General features: G+C 39.0%; 1 protein-coding gene across 6 annotated transcripts in view; it reads left to right on the forward strand.

The window, feature by feature from the left end:
* Positions 1-20,654, forward strand: part of ABCB11 (ATP binding cassette subfamily B member 11) — a 100,349-nt gene that overhangs the window by 36,603 nt on the left and 43,092 nt on the right. For all 6 annotated transcript variants that reach the window (XM_070803738.1, XM_070803759.1, XM_070803747.1 and 3 more), the window contains 6 exons: positions 703-874; positions 4,534-4,658; positions 6,855-7,029; positions 14,735-14,848; positions 17,295-17,405; positions 19,648-19,773. In XM_070803738.1, coding sequence (XP_070659839.1) covers positions 703-874; positions 4,534-4,658; positions 6,855-7,029; positions 14,735-14,848; positions 17,295-17,405; positions 19,648-19,773 — 823 coding nt within the window. The remainder of the gene's footprint in view (positions 1-702; positions 875-4,533; positions 4,659-6,854; positions 7,030-14,734; positions 14,849-17,294; positions 17,406-19,647; positions 19,774-20,654) is intronic.

A 20,654-nucleotide genomic window follows, 5' to 3' on the forward strand; every position in this document is an offset into this window, starting at 1 on the left:
TGGAGTTTCAGCTTTAGCATCAGTCCTTCCAATGAATATTCAGGACTGATTTCCTTTAGGATGGACTGGTTGGATGTCCTTGCTGTCCAAGGGACTCTCAATAGTCTTCTCCAACACCACAGTTCAAAAGCATCAATTCTTTGGTGCTCAGCTTTCTTTATAAGCCCAACTCTCACATCCATACATGATTACTGGAAAAACCATAGCTTTGTTGGCAAAGCAATGTCTCTGGTTTTTAATACGCTGTCTAGGTTGGTCATAACTTTTTTTCCAAGGAGCAAGTGTCTTTTAATTTCATGGCTGCAGTCACCATCTGCAGTGATTTTGGAACTCAAGAAAATAAAGTCTCTCACTGTTTCCATTGTTTCCCCATCTATTTGCCATGAAGTGATAGGACCGGATGCCATGATCTTAGTTTAAAAGAGACAAATAAGATGGTTTCCAAAAGCCTTTGCCTATTTTGAGTAAACATCAGTTGGGAAAATTGGATTAAAGGCAAACTCCCTTGGCTATGAGGGGAGAGACTTAATGACCTCCCACACTACGGCAAATTTTCCAAGACATGAGAAGCTACTAAGTTTCCCAAGGGTAATGGGATACAGAAATGGGAGCATTTAGGAAAAAAAAAGGTTAAACTTTCTGGGAAAGATATTTGAATTGACCAAATTCAGTTTTAGTGATCAAAGCCTCTTTTGTTTCTAGTGATATTAACAAGGTCAATGATGCCATTGCTGACCAAATGGGTATTTTCATTCAGCGCATGACCACAAGCATCTTTGGGTTCCTGATGGGATTTTACCAGGGTTGGAAACTGACCTTGGTTATTATCTCTGTCAGCCCTCTCATTGGGATTGGAGCAGCCATCATTGGTCTGGTAAGAATGTCTTCTCACTTCTGTCCTTGGAAGACTTTTGCACTGAGAAACAGCCAAAAATGTGAAACTTGTTTTCCTTCTCCTGAGTGTGTTTAGTTAACATCATTATCACTACATTAATTTATTTTGTTTGATTATTACTCAGTATCAAATAACATGCACATATATTATTATATTAGTAATAGTAAAAATGTGCTTAGTCACTCAGTCATGTCTGACTCTTTGTGACCCCAAGGACTGAAGTCTGCCAGGCTCCTCTGTCCATGTGGATTCTCCAGGCAAGAATACTGGAGTAGGTTGCCATGCTCTCCTCCAATAATAACTGTATTAACTGGACATTTACGATTTTGCCAGGCATTATTAGGAGCTTCATGGACATGATCTATAATTTTACAACAATCTTATAAAGTATTAATGCCATTTTAAATATAAGAAACGGAGGCTAAGAGAGGTAAAGGGACTTTTACAGAACTGCACAGCCAGCAAGAGACAGAACGGGATTCGAATTCGAGGAAGCCTGATTCCAAATCCCCACCCACTGTCTAGTGTACATATGGCTTCCATGGTCTCCCAGGTTTAGATGCTTCCCTCAGAAAGACCCAGCAAATACACCTGGATCAGTAGCAAGCACATACAAGAGATTTCTGCAATCACGCTGTGTTCTCCATCCCGTGTGATCAGTTTCAGAGAGGTATCTGACCCATTCAGAGAAGTATCCCTGTCAGTTTCCATTCCCCAGGTATGCAAGTCAGGAAAAAGTGTAGGTGTAGGAACTTGGAGTCATCCCCCCAAAAAACACTCCCAAAGATTGAGAAATTATTTCATTTTACTTTCAGAGCAGTCCTTTGAGATAACACATCATGGGATCTGGCACACTAATAATTTGCTGTAAATGAGAATAGGGTTTAAGTGAAAAACCGCACACATATTCACATCACTGAGCAACAGGTACCAATCTCCATGACTATATTTTCTAGCAAAATATTCTTTACCCTCCACTGGCTATATTACTCAAACACATCCCAGGTAATACAGAGTGACAATAGCAAAGAGCTCACTCTACTTAAGTAGGTCACCACCTGGCTCTATCACTTGGCTCAAGAAAAATATGTTTAACCTGTCAAATGTCAGTTTCCTCCTTGTTAAAATAAAGTTAATACCCCCCAAAGTCATTGTGATGACTCAAGGCATTATCCATGTTATGTACTTAGCACAGCAGCAGGCACAGAACTAATTGCTAAAGAGATATTAGCTTTTATTTTTTTTCTCAATCTACTGAATCATGCAAGCTTTACAACAGTTTTTCCTATCAAATGCTTTCCAGTGGCACTCCAGGAAAGCTTCAACTTTTCCAGCAGGTTGTTGGGGACTCTGCAAACATTTGATTCAGCATTTTCCCCCCTAAATATATTTAATCTCTTACTTCAAACCCACCATAGATTAATAATCACCCTTAAATGGCTCATGTGTCACATTTTAACATGTTGGAGACCAATAACATGGCCTGGTTTACTTGGTCTCAAATAGGCTCAAAGCACAGTTTCTTTTGTCATCTCAGTGTCTATATTTCAACTTCTTGTAAATGTGTCACCAATTTGGAATGTTGTAGTTCTGCACTGGTTTCTTCTTGAATTCAGGTCTGTGCATGTTTATGTAAAATGATGTGAGCAATTTTACAAAGCTCAATTCACAAGCAGAAGAGAAAAAGGTGGAGGGGGCAATGCATGACATATTAGAAATGATTGTGGGTCTTGTATGCCTTTTCTGACTTTTATATTTACTGTAGGAAACATGATATTGCCAATATGCATCTTTTAAGCTTCTATATCAGTTTAGCTGGGGTATTAAGAGATTCTTTAATGTGACTCCCTGGTGGGTCAGATGGTAAAGAATCTGCCTGCAATGCAGGAGACCAGGGTTTGATCCCTGGGTTGGGAAGACCTCCTGTAGAAGGGAATGGCCACCCACTCTAGTATTCTTGCCTGGAGAATTCCATGGACAGAGGAGCCTGGCGGGCTCCATGGGGTCCATGGGGTCGCAAAGAGTTGGACAGAACTGAGTGACTAACATTTTCACTTTTCATTTTACAATAAAAACTGATAACATTTGCAACTACTTAATTTTCTCATTACTATGCTGCCTATCAGCTTCTCTGGTGGCTCAGTGTTAAAGAATCCACCTACCAATGCAGGAAACACGAGTACAATACCTGTGTTGGGAAAATCCCCTGGAGAAGGAAATGGCAAACCAATCCATTTTTCTTGCCTGGAAAATCCCATGGCAGGCTACAGTCCATGGGGTCTCAAAAGAGTTGGACACAACTTAGCAACTAAACAACAACATGCCACCTCTATGTATTTCAGAAGTACATTAGAAGAGGATTGTGGTAAAAACTGCAATGGCATCCATACTAACCAAATTCATATTTTAATGTTGACAAAAATATTCTCACTTTCCTTTATTGTTGACTTTTCAATCTTGTGAAATAAATATACTGGAATAAAATACTGCTTGTATGCTAAAATTCTAAGATTTTGTTTGATAAGATTCTTGCTGCTAAAAATTTGGAAAAACTTGGAGTATAAACTCCCTTAGTCTGGGTACTATATATATTTTTAGATTTCTGAGTCAGTTAATCTTTCACAACATTTGTTTTCTCCCCTTCTTGTTTCTTAACCTGTGTCAGGGAATTCTTTTGGTGGTTGATTCTAACTAGGACTCAATTCAAGTCCAATTTTAGAAGAAGTAACTTGTTTACTATTAAGTGCAATGTCTTTTTCTTTCCTTTTGTGAAAAGCAAACCTCGTTAGTTGAACCCCTACAGTAGAGTTGAAGTGGTGTAAGTTTTCTCCTTTGGAATTGCCTCTGCGTATCATATCATGTTTTTGGCTGCTCAGAACCTCTTTCTTATTCTATATTCTAATCAATATGATGCCTGCATGGTCCTTGGTCTTTGTATCTGGTGTTTGTAAACTATAACATGGCCTTTGGCCAATAGTAATGAAATGTGACAATTTGACTTGAAAACATCATTAATATGATGACTGAAATACTATGGTCCTGCAAAATGCCCTATCTGGGACTTAATCTGTGAGAGTTTTTTTGAAGCTGACTTTTAATGGAATTATTTTGATATGTCAACAAACATCCATGAATGAGGCTTGGTGGTGGCAGTGGTTTAGTTGCTAAGCCTTATCTGACTCTTTTGTGACGCGGTAGACTATCGTCTGCCAGGCTCCTCTGCTCCTGGGATTTCCCTGGCAAGAATATGGGGATGGGTTGCCATTTCCTTCTCCAGAGGATCTTCCCAATACAGGGATTGAACCCGAGTCTCCTACATTGCAAGTGGTCTCTGGCATTGCAGGTGGTCTCTGGCATTGCTGGTGGTCTCAGGCATTGCAGGTGGTCTGCACTGCAGGCAGATTCTTTACCGACTGAGCCACCAGGAAAGCCCAGATGAAGCTGGAAAGCCCAGGGAAGCCCAGATGAGGCTTAACATGGCTCAAACTTGACCAAATTCTTTCTTTCGTAAACACTGTCCCCGTGGGAATCTAGTTTTGTCTTAAGCCATACCACGTGTTTACTCTGCTAAATACACCACTGAGTGACAAGGTGACTTATCTGGTCTTCACATTTTGTTTTCTTCTTTTGGATTTCAGAGTGTGTCCAGATTTACCGACTATGAATTAAGGGCCTATGCCAAAGCTGGCTCAGTTGCTGATGAAGTCATATCATCTATCCGAACAGTGGCTGCTTTTGGTGGTGAGAAAAAAGAGGTTGAAAGGTTAGTTAATTGAGGGACTTCCCTGGTGAATCAGTGGTTAAAACTCTGAGCTTCCAATGCTGGGGCTGTGCATTCTATCCATCCCTGGTCAGGGAACTGAGATCCCACATGACTCGTAGCAAAGCCAAAAAGTAAAATAAAAAGGGAGTAAGAAATAAAAAGAAAGAAAGAAAAGCTAGTTAATTGAAATGTCTGACACTTCCTTGGAGTTTGTTGATCTGCACACTACCCTGAATCTTCCCCCATTTTGTATAAAGTGGCAGATTCACCTTGCTAGGGTACCCGGAGGGAGCTTTTGTTCAAGAAATAGCTAAGCAAAGTAATGAGATTGGTGAAAACACTTACAAAAGACTCCCAAACCTTTAGCTCTGTGTTTTCGAAGATGATGTAGTTGGTGGTTTTTAAAAAGTGATTTTAGTTTGGATACTTACGTCAAACTCTGATGATGTGTGTGTATGCACCCCACACACACTTCATGCCAATCTAAACCACTGTCTTCTGCCATTAAGGAAAAACTTACAAGATTTAAAATGCAATTCTGCACATTTTTATTGAATAGCATTTTATTCAATGTGTTTTACTTAGCTACCGTAGGCTCATTTGAAGTCCAAGATTTCCATTCAATCAAACAAAATTTGACATTGATATATTACAGACCATCATTCTAGGAGATAACTGTTAATACATATCAAAACCTAAATGGCCAAAACAACACAGTTGTTAAAACTTTGATTTTGTTTATTTTTCCATTTATTTAGTATTTATTGCGTGTTTATCAGGTTCTAGGTACTGATTCTATAAAATAGCCACCAACTTAATTAAACTCTTATTTCATATGTTATAGATCTAGCATGATCACATTCTCAGTTGCTACCAAATTCACCAAATGAAAAATAAAATAGGATTTACACTATCTAATTCAGAGAAGGCAATGGCACCCCACTCCAGTATTCTTGCCTGGAAAATCCATGGACAGAGGAGCCTGGTAGGCTGCAGTCCATGGGGTCGCTAAGAGTCAGACACGACTGAGCGACTTCCCTTTCACTTTTCACTTTCATGCACTGGAGAAGGAAATGGCAACCCACTCCAGTGTTCTTGCCTGGAGAATCCCAGGGACGGCAGAGCCTGGTGGGCTCACACAGAGTCGGACATGACTGAAGCAACTTACACACTATCTAATTATCCTCTTTTCTTTTTTCTCTTTTGCTTCTTTGGTTGTTTACCTTATTTCTCATAAAAAATTTCAGTAGCCCATTTCCTCCACTATGAGAGATATTATCTTTCATACCATATGACTTAATAAAAGAATTCAAACTCAAATAGTGTTGCAGTGAAAAGTAAAGAAAAGGAAGGAGTTTTTTTTCTTTTTCTTTCCTGAGGACAAGAAGATAAAGAGAACAGTGAGAAGACCTGAACAATCCTAGTTTTTTTTTTACTTTAACTGCTCCGAACTCTGCATATCTATAACTAAGCTTGCTTTTCTGCCCCCTTACTCTGCAAGAGTTACATATCGCACCTACTATCCTTTGCTTACCTTCGCAACAGCCTCTTCCCCTTGTAGTTCTTGTATCAGGAGGAAGGCCACAGAGCCAGGGAACTGCCAAACTCAATTACTGGGTTATTGACGCTAGCTTATGTTTTTGAACAAGATCCTAACACCTTTGTTTCTCATCACTGGCTCCTGACTGCAAGCCCTCATCTTGTATAAGCCCCTAGACTCCTCATGGAGGGGGTCACAGTTCTTGAGGCATGAGCCTACTGTGTTACTCTCTCTGCTGGCTGAGAATTAAAGGCAGCTTTCTATTTCCTCCAAACTCCGTCTCTGTATTTTCTTATTCAGCCCCAGTCGGCAGAGAAAGTGACGATTTTGGCCAGCAACAACAGTACTGGATCTCTTATGTCCAAATCGTTTTGTTGAAAATTCTTTTCTCCTGGGGGCAAAACTTGCCCCATCGTACTCATCCAAGAAGTCATCAACTATGAGACTTTCTTAGGCATCAATACATTGTCAATGCCAGCTTGAAATAAACTTTAAGCAACTACACAGATGTGATTGTTGTTTTCTTTCCCTACAGCTGCTCTGTGTTTGAAGTGATTTTATTATCATTGATTAAAACCACTGCATTGTGGCCTGTTTTAAACATTTTAACTTAAGCTGCTGTTGCTAAAATATACTCAAATGTTTTCTCTTCACAGGTATGAGAAAAATCTTGTGTTTGCCCAGCGCTGGGGAATTAGAAAAGGGATAGTGATGGGATTCTTTACTGGATTCATGTGGTGTCTCATCTTCCTGTGTTACGCGCTGGCCTTCTGGTATGGCTCCAAACTTGTCCTGGATGACGAAGAATATACACCAGGAGTTCTTGTCCAGGTACTTCCATCTTGATGACCTAGACAGAACATTTCCTGCCTGTATCTAGGAAAAGTCCACAGAGAAGGCATTTGGTTTATTCCATTAGTGTCTGAGAGAGGACGGCCTCAGTGATTTGATGGAGTCCATCTGCAGATACAAGCAATACTTGTGACTTTCATAGTAAAGGGATGTTGAGCATTTGAGTTGATAAGATTTGCAATTTAATGCTTTTCAATCAATGGAAGATTTTCTAGCTGTAAAACAATGATTTTTCTAACCGAGTCCAAAACATAATATGCCATGAAAATGGAAAGTCAGAGATCTCTCAGCTAAAAATTAATAGTTTATGTGATTGAGCTTAATAATAGCATGAGATATGTGCTGGACATAGTTGTGAAATAAAATGAGTTACTAAAATATGAAGTCAATAATACCCTCAACTGAACAGATAATACAGGCATATTTTATTTCTCACTTGCAGTGTAGCCAAGCTATAGCTAATGCCTTGGCTACTTTAATTTCCAATATCTTTTCAGTTGTTCTTTCAAGAATTAATTATTGGACATCTACTATATATGCCAGATTAATACAAAGTGCAGAGGATTCAATAGTGAGCAAAAGAAGTGTGATCTTTGCCTTGAAGGAATTTACAGTTTAGTGGGGGCAGGTGAGCAATAACTAATCACATCACTGTGTAATGACAATGGTATTATATGCTACAGAGGACAGGACCCTCAACTGTGAAGAGCAGGGTAACCAGGTGTGGCTGGGGTCAGGGAAAGCTCTTCCTCTTGCTTACTATCCCCAAATCTCCCCCCGCTGCCACCTTTATAGCTCCTGTCCTTGTTCAAGTTCTTAACTGGATGGCACTTCACCAGTCAGGTGTTCCATGATCATCCAATCTTTTTTTTTTCTTTTCTTGGGGCTTCCATGGTGGCTCTGTGGTAAAGAATCTGCCTGCCAATGCAGGAGATCTGGGTTTGATCCTAGGTCAGGAAGATCCCCTGGAGAAGGGAATGGCAACCCACTCCAGTGTTCTTGTTTAGGAAATGCCAAGGACAGAGGAGCCTGGCAGGCTGCAGTCCCTGGGACTGTATGGGATCTTTAGTTTACAAGGCTTTTATTTATTATTATCATTTTTTGGCTGTGCCCTGTTGCATGTAGAATCTTAGTTTCCTGACCAGGGATAGAACTTAAGTTCCTTGCAATGGGAGCTCAGAGTCTTAACCACTAGAACACCAGGGAAGTCCCGTCATCCTATCTTTTATTCTCTTGCATGTCCTGCTGAACTTTTCCTTTAGAGTCCTTGAATGCATCCGAACACTTGCATTTACTTATATTTGTTCCAATCGTTCCCAACTTCACACAGTAAGCTCCATGAGGTCAGGGAGGTAAAACAAGAAATATATGTTTCATTTGGTCTATTGATTATTCAATAAATTATATTAATTTTAAAGGCATGCAAGTGGTTTCATATAAGATTTAAAACAAATTGGCTCCAGATTCTTGTAGGACAGGCATAAATTAAATAACACAAAATACCAAAATCTCATATACCAGAAATTTGCTAGCCAGAAGACTGCAATTTGAGACCTACTGCTTTTATATAAATACATATTTAGGGAAAGTTGACAGAGAAGGCACTAGCAACCCACTCCAGTACTCTTGCCTGGAAAATCACATGGATGGAGTAGCCTGGTAGGCTGCAGTCCAGAGGGTCGCTAGGAGTCGGACACGACTGAGTGACTTCACTTTCACTTTTCACTTTCATGCATTGGAGAAGGAAATGGCAACCCACTCCAGTGTTCTTGCCTGGAGAATCCCAGGGACTGGGGAGCCTGGTGGGCTGCCATCTATGGGGTCACACAAGGTCGGACATGAGTGAAGCGACTTAGCAGCAGCAGCAGGGAAAGTTGAATAGAAATTTTATTTGCAAAAAAAAAAAAAGAAATTTTATTTGCAAATAGAAATGATTATTAGAGGCCAGGCTATAATCATTCTAAGCCACTGACTTTATTTCATAAGAACCTGATAATACACTAAGAATGATTTTTAAAAATGTATTTATTTATTATTTAGCTGCACTGGGTCTTCTTTGTGGCACATGGGATCTTCAGCTGTGGCACGTGGACTCTTAGCTGCAGCATGTGGGATCTAGTTCCCTAACCAGGGGTTGAACCCAGGCCTCCTGCATTGGGAGCTTGGAGTCTTATCCACTGTACCACCATGGAAGTGCCATTAAGAAGGACTTTATAAATTTTAGTTTTTCTTTTAAAGATAAACAGTTGGCATCACTTGAACTTTGTTTAAAAAAATTAAATATGATGAATCATGTTAAAATGTTTTGTAAACCTGAAAGGGATAGCATAGATGGAAAGTGTTACTATTATTATAATTTAAGCACTTAATAACTTTAATACAGCTTTGCACATTTGAAAAGCCAGTGAAGCTACTGCAGTTCTAAAATCTGACTGTAAAGTCTTTTTCTTTATTGACCTAATGACTCTTAAGAACTTTCAACTTTATCAAACCAAAAATACCTGTAGTTGACTTCAGTCTCAGCAGCTTGTATCTGCTCATTCTGCAGAAAGGCATTCACTGAGAAAAGAGATTCTTCTTATGATTCCTTGACTGTGAGTAGAGGAGAGAAATGTTCACAAATAACAGTTTCAGAGGGAATAATGAGAAAATGGTAAATTGAAAATACACAATTCTGGTTGGAACCATTGGATTAAAAAAAAAAATCCTTATTGAATCTCTCTAGAAAAGATCCAATTTTATGGTTTTGTTAAAAGATAAATTCAGGCATATTAAAATTTTTAGGAGTTTATTTGAGCAAAAATAATTCCAGTTGGGCCCACCAGGAGTAGCTAGAGGGGTTCTATTAATAGAAGTTAGGGAAAAGACAAACAGAGAAGAGAAGAGCAAGAAGCAAAGCCAGGAAATTATTTGGCTGGCTGTAGCTTAAGTAATTGCCTTATTTTGTTGTTATTTTAGTTGCTAAGTTGTGTCCTACTCTTTGTGACCCCATGGACTGCATGCAGCATACCAGGTGGCTAGATAGCATCAGCGGCTCAACGGACATTAATTTTACCTAACTCTGGGAGGTAGTTGCCTTATTTTGGAAAGCCTCTTTGGCTGTTTGTGATTTAGCTTTGTCCTTAGGTTTTGATTTCTTAGCCTTGAGGCATTCAGGCTTAGGTTTTGGTGGCTTACATAACCTGCTAAGGCATTAAGGCTACCTTAGTCTAATGGCAACCTTGTTTAACTCATTTAACAAGTTTTCACCTTCAAGTTTCCTGCCCAGGGGATTATAGGCTACTGTATACCTTCTATAAGAATTCCTTCTGTCAACGGATATTTTTTGAGTACTTACTATGTGCAGACATGATATGTAATATGTCTCTAACTTTTAATCATCAGTTACTAACCTCACCTCTTACTCCTTGTAAGCCACCATTTATATCTTAAGAAATTTTTCTTTGGGAAGAGGAGAAACATTCTTTAACAGTATGATTGTTGGTAAGCATTCCCTTTCTGGTTCTTTCTCTTTCTCTGTCTTGCATGTGCATGCACTTTATTGGCCATGCTCTGAGCTGTGAACTATTAAGGCTGAGTTTGCATGAGCTGAGTGTTTTTAATCCACTAAACTAATTAACAATTAGGTTAATCTAACACATTTTGTGATGCACAAAATCATTATTGGCTGCATGGTAATTGGGCCTAAATGGTAAGTAGTTCACATAAATGGCGGTAATTAGTATCACTTGTACATAGACAAAAACCGCACTCTGTGATCTATTACAAAAAAAAGATAAAAGGGAACTGAATGGTGCTGAAGTCTGCTCTTTCATGCCCCTTTTAAGTTTCAGGACTCGGTAATGAAAAAGTAACAGCAGTAATAGAGAGGAGCATTATTTAGTGTATACAAGGTGTCAAGCACTGAGTGAAGTATTTAATATAATTACCATGTGTAATAGTCACAACTTCATTCTGTAACTGATGCCATTATGCCACCACTTAAAAATGAGATGGAGCCAGGAGGTGAGAATTATATGCCAAGTAGCAGAGGGTGGGATCTGAGCCCAGATTTCTGTGATTCTGGGACCCGACCCATTAAGCACTGTGTTCCTGTTTCTGAATCTCTTCCAAAGCGCCACAGATTTCATTTTATTTATTTAATTGAAGTACAGTTGATTTACCATGTTGTTTTAGTTTCAGGTGTACAGGAGAGTGATTCAGTTTTACATATATACATACATATATATATATATTCTTTTTCAGATATTTTTCCATTATAGGTTATTATAAAATATTGAATACATTGATAGTTCCCTGTGCTATGCAGTAGGTCCTTGTTTCTTATCATTCTATATATAATAGTTTGCATCTGCTAGTCCCAAACTCCCAATTCATCCCTCCCCTACTCCCCTCTCCTTGGTAACCACAAGTTTGTTTTCTGTGCACAGATCCCCTCTCCAGCATAGCACACTCACAGATACACTGTTCCTCAGAGGCTTCTTTTGCCCACCTTCTTCCCATACTAATGTTTACAGGGCTAAAGACTGTGATATTTGGAATGAGAGATGGTGGTCTACCAGGAGATGTGCTAGCTCCTGCAATGGTATTAGTGCATGCAATGCAGGAGACCCAGATCCGATCCCTGGGTTGGGAGGATCCCCTGGAGAGGGGAGTGGCAACCCGCTCCAGTATTCTCATCTGGAGAATTCCATGGACAGAGGCACCTGGTGGTGGGTGGAGGGGGGTGGGGGCGGTGTACCAAAGAGTCAGACACAACTGAGCAACTAACACTTTTACTTTCTGTCTGTCTCACTCACTCTTCACCTAAGAACCTCAAGAGAGACATTCATTTCAGGTAATGCTTGCAAAAACCAGGCTGATTAAGGGTTTGACTTCAAACTTCAATTTAGGCCACTAGTGAATTGGTCTAGAATCTAGACCAAGGGTCAGCAAACAATGGTCCACAAATCAAATCGAGACTGTGGCCTGTTTTTGTAAATGACATTTTATTGGAACATAGCCACAGTCACTTTTTTCCTACTGTCTATGAATGCTTTTGTCCTACATAGTTGAGGAATTGAGTTGAATAACTGCTTTCTGCCCATATGGCCTGAAAAACCTAAAATCTTTACTAACAGGTCCTTTATGGAAAATGTTTACCAACTCTTGAACCAGGATATGTGGAAAATTAAACCAAGAACAAGTACTTTGTCTGTTCATCTTATCACTTCCTATGTGGAATCTCACTTCTTTCATCACCATCATCACTATTATTTCCATAGCTGTCCTTAGATTAATCATCTCTACACACATTATCATTTAATCCCTGTAAAAACTCCTTAACGTATATGCAGTCATTTTCCTCATGTTATCAATAATGAAATCAGGGCTTGAGAGATTAAGTAATCTGCCCATGGGAGGAATACCTGCCATAATTAAGGAAAAGGACAGATGGACAGATGGAGAACAGATGAAGAGAGAATGTTTATCTCATGCATAGCCTAGGGAATTCAGGGAGACGTCAAGAAGCTGGCCCACAGCATCATGATATATAGATTAGAGAGGATATTGGAGAGAGAGGAGATGGATAGCAGGCTCTGAGAAGCCCCATGGCCTAGCCATAAGGGAAAAAGAGAATGGGGAAGAATTCTGGGGCATTTTGTTCTGATGTGATGTAATCCATGGGAAGAATCCAGCTCATGGAACTACCACAGACTAGGATCACTTGATTACCTGAAAAAGACTACATTCAAGCAGGAGTCAACCTTTATTTTAGCTCAGCAAATAACTCCAATCCTCAATAGACGGCGACCAAGGAAACAGCCTCCATATGAGTCATGAGAAAAACAATCATTCTTTGGTTGAAAGAGTAGAGAGAAAGAATCGTGTGCTCATCCTAGAGGCCAGCATGAGGAATTGCCTGTTCCTTTACAAATAGCACTGATAAAAACAGTGCTGTTGGTTAGGAACAACTGATCGTGATCAGGTAGCCTTCCCCTAACTTAGTGAGATGGCCAGGTTTATGAGTCAAAAAACGTCTTCCCCAGCTCTACCCAGGAAGCTGGCTACTCCACTTGTGTGCAATAGCAGCAGATGAGCCTGAGAGCTGAACAAAATGTGAATGGAGAAAGTGAAAGTCACTCAGTCATGTCTGACTTTTTGTGACCCCATGGACTGTACAGTCTATGGAATTCTCCAGGCCAGAATACTGGAGTGGGTAGCATTTCCCTTCTCCAGGGGATCTTCCCAACCCAGGAATCAAACCGGGGTCTCCTGCATTGCAGGTGGATTCCTAACCAACTGAACTGTCAGGGAAGTCCTGTCTCAAATAGTGCTCTACCACTTAATATACACTGAGACATTAAGTTAGGCAGCCTCTATACACCTCTATTTTCTCTATTATTGTAAGGATTAAATGAAATAATACAAGTAAAGCACTTAGAAACATACCTGATTATTATTGTTATTATTACTGGTGGTAGTGGTATAACTGTGCATGCATGAGTGGGAAGTAGCTTCCGTCGTGTCCAACCCTTTGCGACCCTATGGACTGCAGCCTGCCAGGATCCTGTGTTCACAGAATTCTCCAGGCAAGAATACTAGAGTGGGTTGTCGAGCCCTCCTCCATGGGATCTTCCCAACCCAGGGATCAAACCCTCATCTCTTACGTCTACCTGCATTGGCAGGTGGGTTTTTCACCACTAGCATCACCTGGGAAGCCAGGTATAGCAGTAGTTATCCTAAAAATTAGTTCACTAGTAGCAGGAATACAGCTAGCAGTAAGCACATATTACATGTAACGAACTCTAGGATAGTCAAGCTAATAATAGTGTCTCTATTGTTTCAGTAACCCTTTCATCAGAAAACTATTGTAAGGCTGTTTATATAATGAATCAAATTCTTGTGTCATGACTCTAACTCACTCAGTGTCCATATGCTGCCTTATACACCTCTTACTGACCTAAAAACATGTTATTCTTTGTAGAATAGTTATGTTCAATAAAAAATAATGTATTCTTTTAAATAATAACAGTAGAAAAACTGGAGATACTTGACAGAACAAAAGCTATCCCAAGTGTTTCCAAAGAGTTATTTAGCTTTCAAACTCCCACAGAAGGAACTTCCCTGGTGGTGCAATGAATAGGAATCTGCCTGCCAATGTAGGGAACATTAGTTTGATCCCTGGTCCAGAAATATTCCACATGTTGAGGAGCAGCTAAGCCCATGTGCCACAACTACGAGCCCATGCTCTAGAGCCCAAGAGCTGCAACTATGAGCCCATGTGCTGCAACTGCTGAAGCCCTCACAGCTAAAGCCTATGCGCCACAAGAGAAGCCACTGCAACGAGAAGCCTGCACATCAAATTGAAGAGACGCATCTAGAGAAAGCCTGCATGCAGCAATGAAGACCAAGTGCAACAACAAAATAAATCAATTAAAATAAATAAATAAATTTTAAAAAGCCATGTTGTGAGCTGTCCTATGGAGAGGACCAAGTGATAAGGACTGCATGTCTCTGACCAACAAAGACCTAAGGTGGTCTGCTCACAGCCATTAAAAACACACACACACACACACACACACACAAAAACTCCCATGGAAGAATATTTCTGAGAAATTTTTGAGTTCACTTGGATAGCCCAAATGACAATGAACACTATTTACAAACTGATGAAAACTATGTTTATCTCTTTTTATTTCAGATTTTCCTCAGTGTCATAGTAGGAGCTTTAAATCTTGGCAATGCCTCTTCCTGTTTGGAAGCCTTTGCAGCTGGGCGTGCTGCAGCCGCCAGCATCTTTGAGACAATAGACCGGGTATGTAAAAGCCAAAAGTAAAAGTTGAGGGCAGGGAGAGAAATGAACTCATGAGGAATTTATCCTCAGTGTTAAAAAATATAAGGAACTATCACAATGCCCTTAATTCAGCAATACTTAATAAGTACTGTCATGAGCCAGACCACAGTATGAGATGGGAGTGCTAGAGTGAAATACAGCAAATAAGGCCCCTCCTCTCATATCATATGGGAAATAGGCATTAACGAAGTCAGTCAGTCAGTCAGTCAGTCAGTTCAGTCGCTCAGTGGTGTCCGACTCTTTGCGACCCCATGAATCGCAGCACGCCAGGCCTCCCTGTCCATCACCAACTCCCGCAGTTCACTCAGACTCACGTCCATCAAGTCAGTGATGCCATCCAGCCATCTCATCATCTGTCGTCCCCTTCTCCTCCTGCCCCCAATCCCTCCCAGCATCAGAGTCTTTTCCAATGAGTCAACTCTTCGCATGAGGTGGCCAAAGTACTAGAGGTACTCTGAAATCATCTTTCAGGATTTGAAATAGCATTAACGAAGTAGACATATCCAAAGATAGGATAATATTAGACAGTGATAAGTGCAATGGTGCCTCAGAAGGTAAAGAATCTGCCTGCAATTAGGGAGATGTGGTTCGATCCTGGCTTGGGAAGATCCCCTGCAGGAGGGCATGGAAACCCACTCCAGTATTCTTGCCTGGAGAATCCCCATGGACAGAGGAGCCTGGCGGGCTACAGTCTATGTGGTTGCAACGAGTTGGACACAACTGAGCGACTAAGAAGCAGCAGCAAGTACAGTAATGGAAATAAAACAGGTCACTGCAATAGCAGTTGGGGTAGGGGAAGGAGACTTTATATTGAGTGACAGTGACACCAGTTATGAACTGAGAACCAAAGCAGGTGAGTCAGCCATACAAAAAAGTACTTAGGAGAGGAGTGATGCCTGGGAGGTAAGAGCAGGGAGCATATTCAGGTTGGAACAGGGCTTGGTGAGTGTAAGGAAATAAAACAAAGTCAGTGTGACTGAACAGAGTGAGCAAGAGATAAGATGAAGAGATGGGAAGCGGCCAGATCACACAGGACTTTAAAACCCAGTTCATAAGATTAGATTAACTTCTAAATGTGACAGAAAGTCTACAGGCTTTGACCCTGGTAGCCTAGCTAAGAGTTTCCTGATTAATCTAGTGGAGCACATTGGACATCAAGATAGAAAGGTCAAAATCTACGAACATCTCTGAGAAGATGCCCAGGACTGAGTCAGAAGCCCTGGAAATCCAGACGTGCGTTGTGTCCCTACATTGTTAGTGTTGGTGAGATTAGAATCTGCCTGAGGAAACTGTCCATCACTTTATCTGTTTTATATTTTGGGGTTTCATTTATGGGGCTTTATAGAAAGATAGTTGAAAACCATGTAGAGCTATCCAAATTCTACCTCATTCTTGGCATTGTTGTATGCTCAAAAAAGATGTGTCTAAAACTCCCTTGAAACTATTACAAAAAATTAAGGCATTTAAAAATTTAAGAATAAAGAAGGAGAAATAGATGACACTGTAGCCCCAAAAAGAGATAGGATGATGAGTTTCTCTCACTAGAGTAAGAGAAGGAAGAAGTTGGCCCTGAGTGTTCTGGTAGCAGGAGATAACCCTCACTCTGGTCTGATTATCCACCATGGTTAAGTTCTGAATTAGGCTCACTACTAACAGCCATGGAGGTGAAATTCAGCATGTTGATTAAAAGTTGGTGGCATTTGAAGACACCACTTGAGAACATTCAGTTAGTGTCTATCATCATCTACAATAGTCAAATGTAGGATATTATTGGATCTTGACCACTTGAGACTCCTCTACTTCCTCAATGAACAAATGTGTATCATCTGTCAAGTTAGGTTATGGTGATGATCACATAAAAGAAAAAACATTAAAACACGTGTAGATTGTCTTCTGGGTATCTCAATATTATAGTACTCCATAATAATATCAATATATTATATACCAATATATTAATTACAGATTAATACCATATATTATATTGTGATATTTTCACTATATAAAATATGTCATAGTAATAGAAAATAAAAATACTAATTAAATTAAATTAATGTGATAATGTTTTATACCAATTATATGATTATTGGCAGTTTTAATTATAATTAATTATATGTTATTTATGTAAGTTTGGTTATATATAAATCTACATAATATACATAATATATAATATATTTTAATACAATTATATAGCAATAGTAATTACATAGTATACATCTCAACATTAATTTCCCAATAAGTGTTAGTGAATATTATTACTATTATTAATACAATTTAATGTAGAAGCAGCTTATCTTTGGCAATGTTTAGCCTGATTGCTGTTCTGTATTATGAATAAATTCAAACTGAGATGGACAGTAAATGCGTGTTATACATGCCGTTGCTCTATCCCTTTTCCATTCCACTTAAGAAACCCCTCATTGACTGTATGTCAGAAGATGGTTACAAGCTGGATCGAATTAAGGGTGAAATTGAATTCCATAATGTGACCTTCCACTATCCTTCCAGACCAGAGGTGAAGGTATGTGCCAATCTTTTCCCAATTTTCTTCTTTGATGATTCATTTCCAGAGCCACAGATTATTTATTTTTCTGAAGCATGACTCATTTTCCAGGAACAAGGCACAGAGGCATGTTTCTCTGGAAGTGTCCTCAGGTCTTGTTCCTTAGGCCACTAACCACATTCCTTGTGCTAATAATAATAATATACAAATCTCTTTGGTAGGAACAGTTTGGTAGCACATTCAGGTTAAGTCAGCTGAGTGACACCCTGTTGAAACAAGTGGCAGGTCCTGTCACTGTGAGAGCAGGCTAAACAAACTGCAAGGCAATCAGAACAATCCAGGACAGCTGTGCCAAGTATCTCTTTAGAGGCTGCAGAAGGTCGAACTCTGCCTGGGTGGGGCAGGAAGTGGCAAAGGAAAGCTGCTCTCTGAAATTTTTTACTTCCTATCCATGTTTACAAGGATCATTAGATCAGTCCTTAGAGGAAAGGTAATTTTGTAATCTTATAATCACTGTCTTGTACTATGCAATTGTTCTGGGCACAAGGTGAAGAAAATTTACACTGTTCCCACGCCTACTGAGCAAGTGTCTTTAAAGGCAATTTACCCTACAGGAAACAGAATCTACTTCTCTAAAAGAACTGGCTTTGGAAGGAGAGGAGACTAATTCCTCATTTTTAACAGAGTATCTTTTTCTTTTCATTTATTTACTTTTAATTGAAAAATAATTGATGCACAATATTGCACAACTTTCAGGTGTACTACATAGCAATTAGATACTTGCATACATCATGAAATGATCACTGTGGTAAGTCTAGCTATCATCTGCCCCTACCCAAAATCATTACAATATTATTGACCATATTCCTTATGCTGTATATTATGTCCACGTGCCTTATTTATTTTATAAATTCAGGCTTCTACCTCCTTAACCCCTTCACATATTTCCCCTTCTGGCAATCACTCATTTGTTCTCTGTATCTCTGAGTCTGTTTTCATTTTGTTTTGCTTGTTTGCTTCTTTTATTTTTTAGATTCTACATATAAGTGAGATCATACAGTATTTGTCCTTCTCTGATAGTTCACCTAGCATAATACTTTCTAGATTCATCCATGTTGTCACAAACACCAATATTTAATTTTTTATGTATGAGTAAATTCCTTTGTGTGTATGTGTGTATACATATGCATATGTATACATATATATATTCATCAGTAGATAAATGAGTATAGAAGATGTCTCTCTATATATACCACATTTTATTTACTCATTCATCTATTGATCTATTTAGATTGCTTCCATATCTTGGCTATTGTAAATAATACTGCAATGAACACTGGTATGCATGTATCTTTTCAAATTAATGTTTCGGTTTTTTTCTGATAAATACACAGAAGTGAAATTTCAGGATCATTTGGCATTTCCATTTTTAATATTTTGAGGAAACTTTGACTGTTTTCCATAGTTAGCTACCCTTCCTTAATATTTCTATGTCCCCACAGAGGTCATGGAAATGCAACTTAATTTTAACACTACATAGTTGTAACATAAATAAATTTATATATATACACATAGAAACAAATATACATCATACATACATACTTATATATGTATATAAGATAGGTACATGTATATTCTGATATTTCTGAAGTATATTCTTGATTACAACACACATACATATATAAACATCAAATGTAAAAGTGCCTAGTGAAATATAAATAACAAGGTAGTACTTACTCAGTAAACACTTTTGAATAAATGGCTAAAAACTCACTTTATAATATCTGTTTAGAGACAGCTGTTCAACAAATACCAGTTGAACTGAAACATATTTATTTCATTTCTGTTTTATCTTCTATTCTCAATGCCAGTAGTTTGCTTTAACAAAGTCTTACTGCTAAGTGACTTTCTCCCCTAAGCTAATTGGGACAGTCTCCTTGAGGTATCCTGGCATGTCAGAAATGTTTTAAATTAGATTTTGGAACATAGTTTTCGAGGTTGGCCTGGCTTATTTACTTCAACAGTGTTACCACACGTCATGTTATTTGTTGGCTATGGCTATTAGTTTATGACTAAGTAGTGTGCTAAATGCTAAAACCACATCCTAGCACTGTTTACTAATTTTTCTGGTTATTAATGAAAATCAATGGCTGTTGCTATGAGGGCATAAGTAAACACAAACACAGTCTCCTAACAAAGTGTTCTAACTTGTAGCCTAATTGATGATGATCTGAACATTGTTCTTTTATTTTCTCTGCAGATTTTAAATAAACTTAGCACAGTCATTAAATCAGGGGAAGTGACAGCTATGGTAGGATCCAGTGGAGCTGGGAAAAGCACAGCACTGCAGCTCATTCAGCGATTCTATGACCCCACTGAAGGCATGGTGTGTATCTTCTAGAAACTTCTTAATACATGGGGATGTGTGCATGGATTCTCAGTCATGTCCAACTCTTTGCAACCCCATGGACTAGCCCACCGGCTCCTCTGTCCATGGAATTTTCGAGGCAAGAATATTGGAGTGGGGTGCCATTTCCTCCTCCAAGGATCTTTCTGACCCAGGGATGGAACCTGTGTCTTCTGCCTCTCCCGCATTGGCAGACAGATTCTTTATTAGTGAGCCACCTGGGGATAAGAGGTTGAAAATGGTGATATATTGGTCAAATACAAACACCTAGCAAACACTGACAGCACTTTGACATCTGCGTAGTTCAGTTAATGATTTGTTTGGTTTGGTTTTTTGGCTGTAACCTGCGGCATGTGGGATCTTCCCAGGGATCAAAGTCTGACTTAATGATTTTTTTTTTGACTAAACCAAATGGACGAATTCTCTCCATAGTAGTTGTGTTCAATGAATAATCAGTCCATCTGCTCAGTGATGTAACTGAATGTACAGATACATTCAAAATGGTATTGCTGCCTTTTCAGTGAGGGAAAATTTCCATTTCTTTTTTCATATTATAACAAAATTGTTATTATTCCCTAAAGTTTTCCAAACACTAAGTATAAGAAAGCTTACATGGCCAGCATTAACAGAGAACAGTTCTTGATTGTTACTCTGAGATGTTAGGTCTAAAAATAATTACATTATTTTTGCAAACTACTTAGTCTCTTTCTCCTTGTTTTTGTCTGACTGTAAATATAGACTGAAACTAAAAAAATATTAATAATTGCTACTTATCACACATTATATGTCAAGTACTTTATAGAGATCATTACTTATTTTCACAGCAACTTCCAAAGATAAATATTCCCATTTTACAAATA

The sequence above is a fragment of the Bos indicus genome, chromosome 2 (assembly GCF_029378745.1).
Source record: "Bos indicus isolate NIAB-ARS_2022 breed Sahiwal x Tharparkar chromosome 2, NIAB-ARS_B.indTharparkar_mat_pri_1.0, whole genome shotgun sequence".
NCBI lineage: Eukaryota > Metazoa > Chordata > Mammalia > Artiodactyla > Bovidae > Bos > Bos indicus.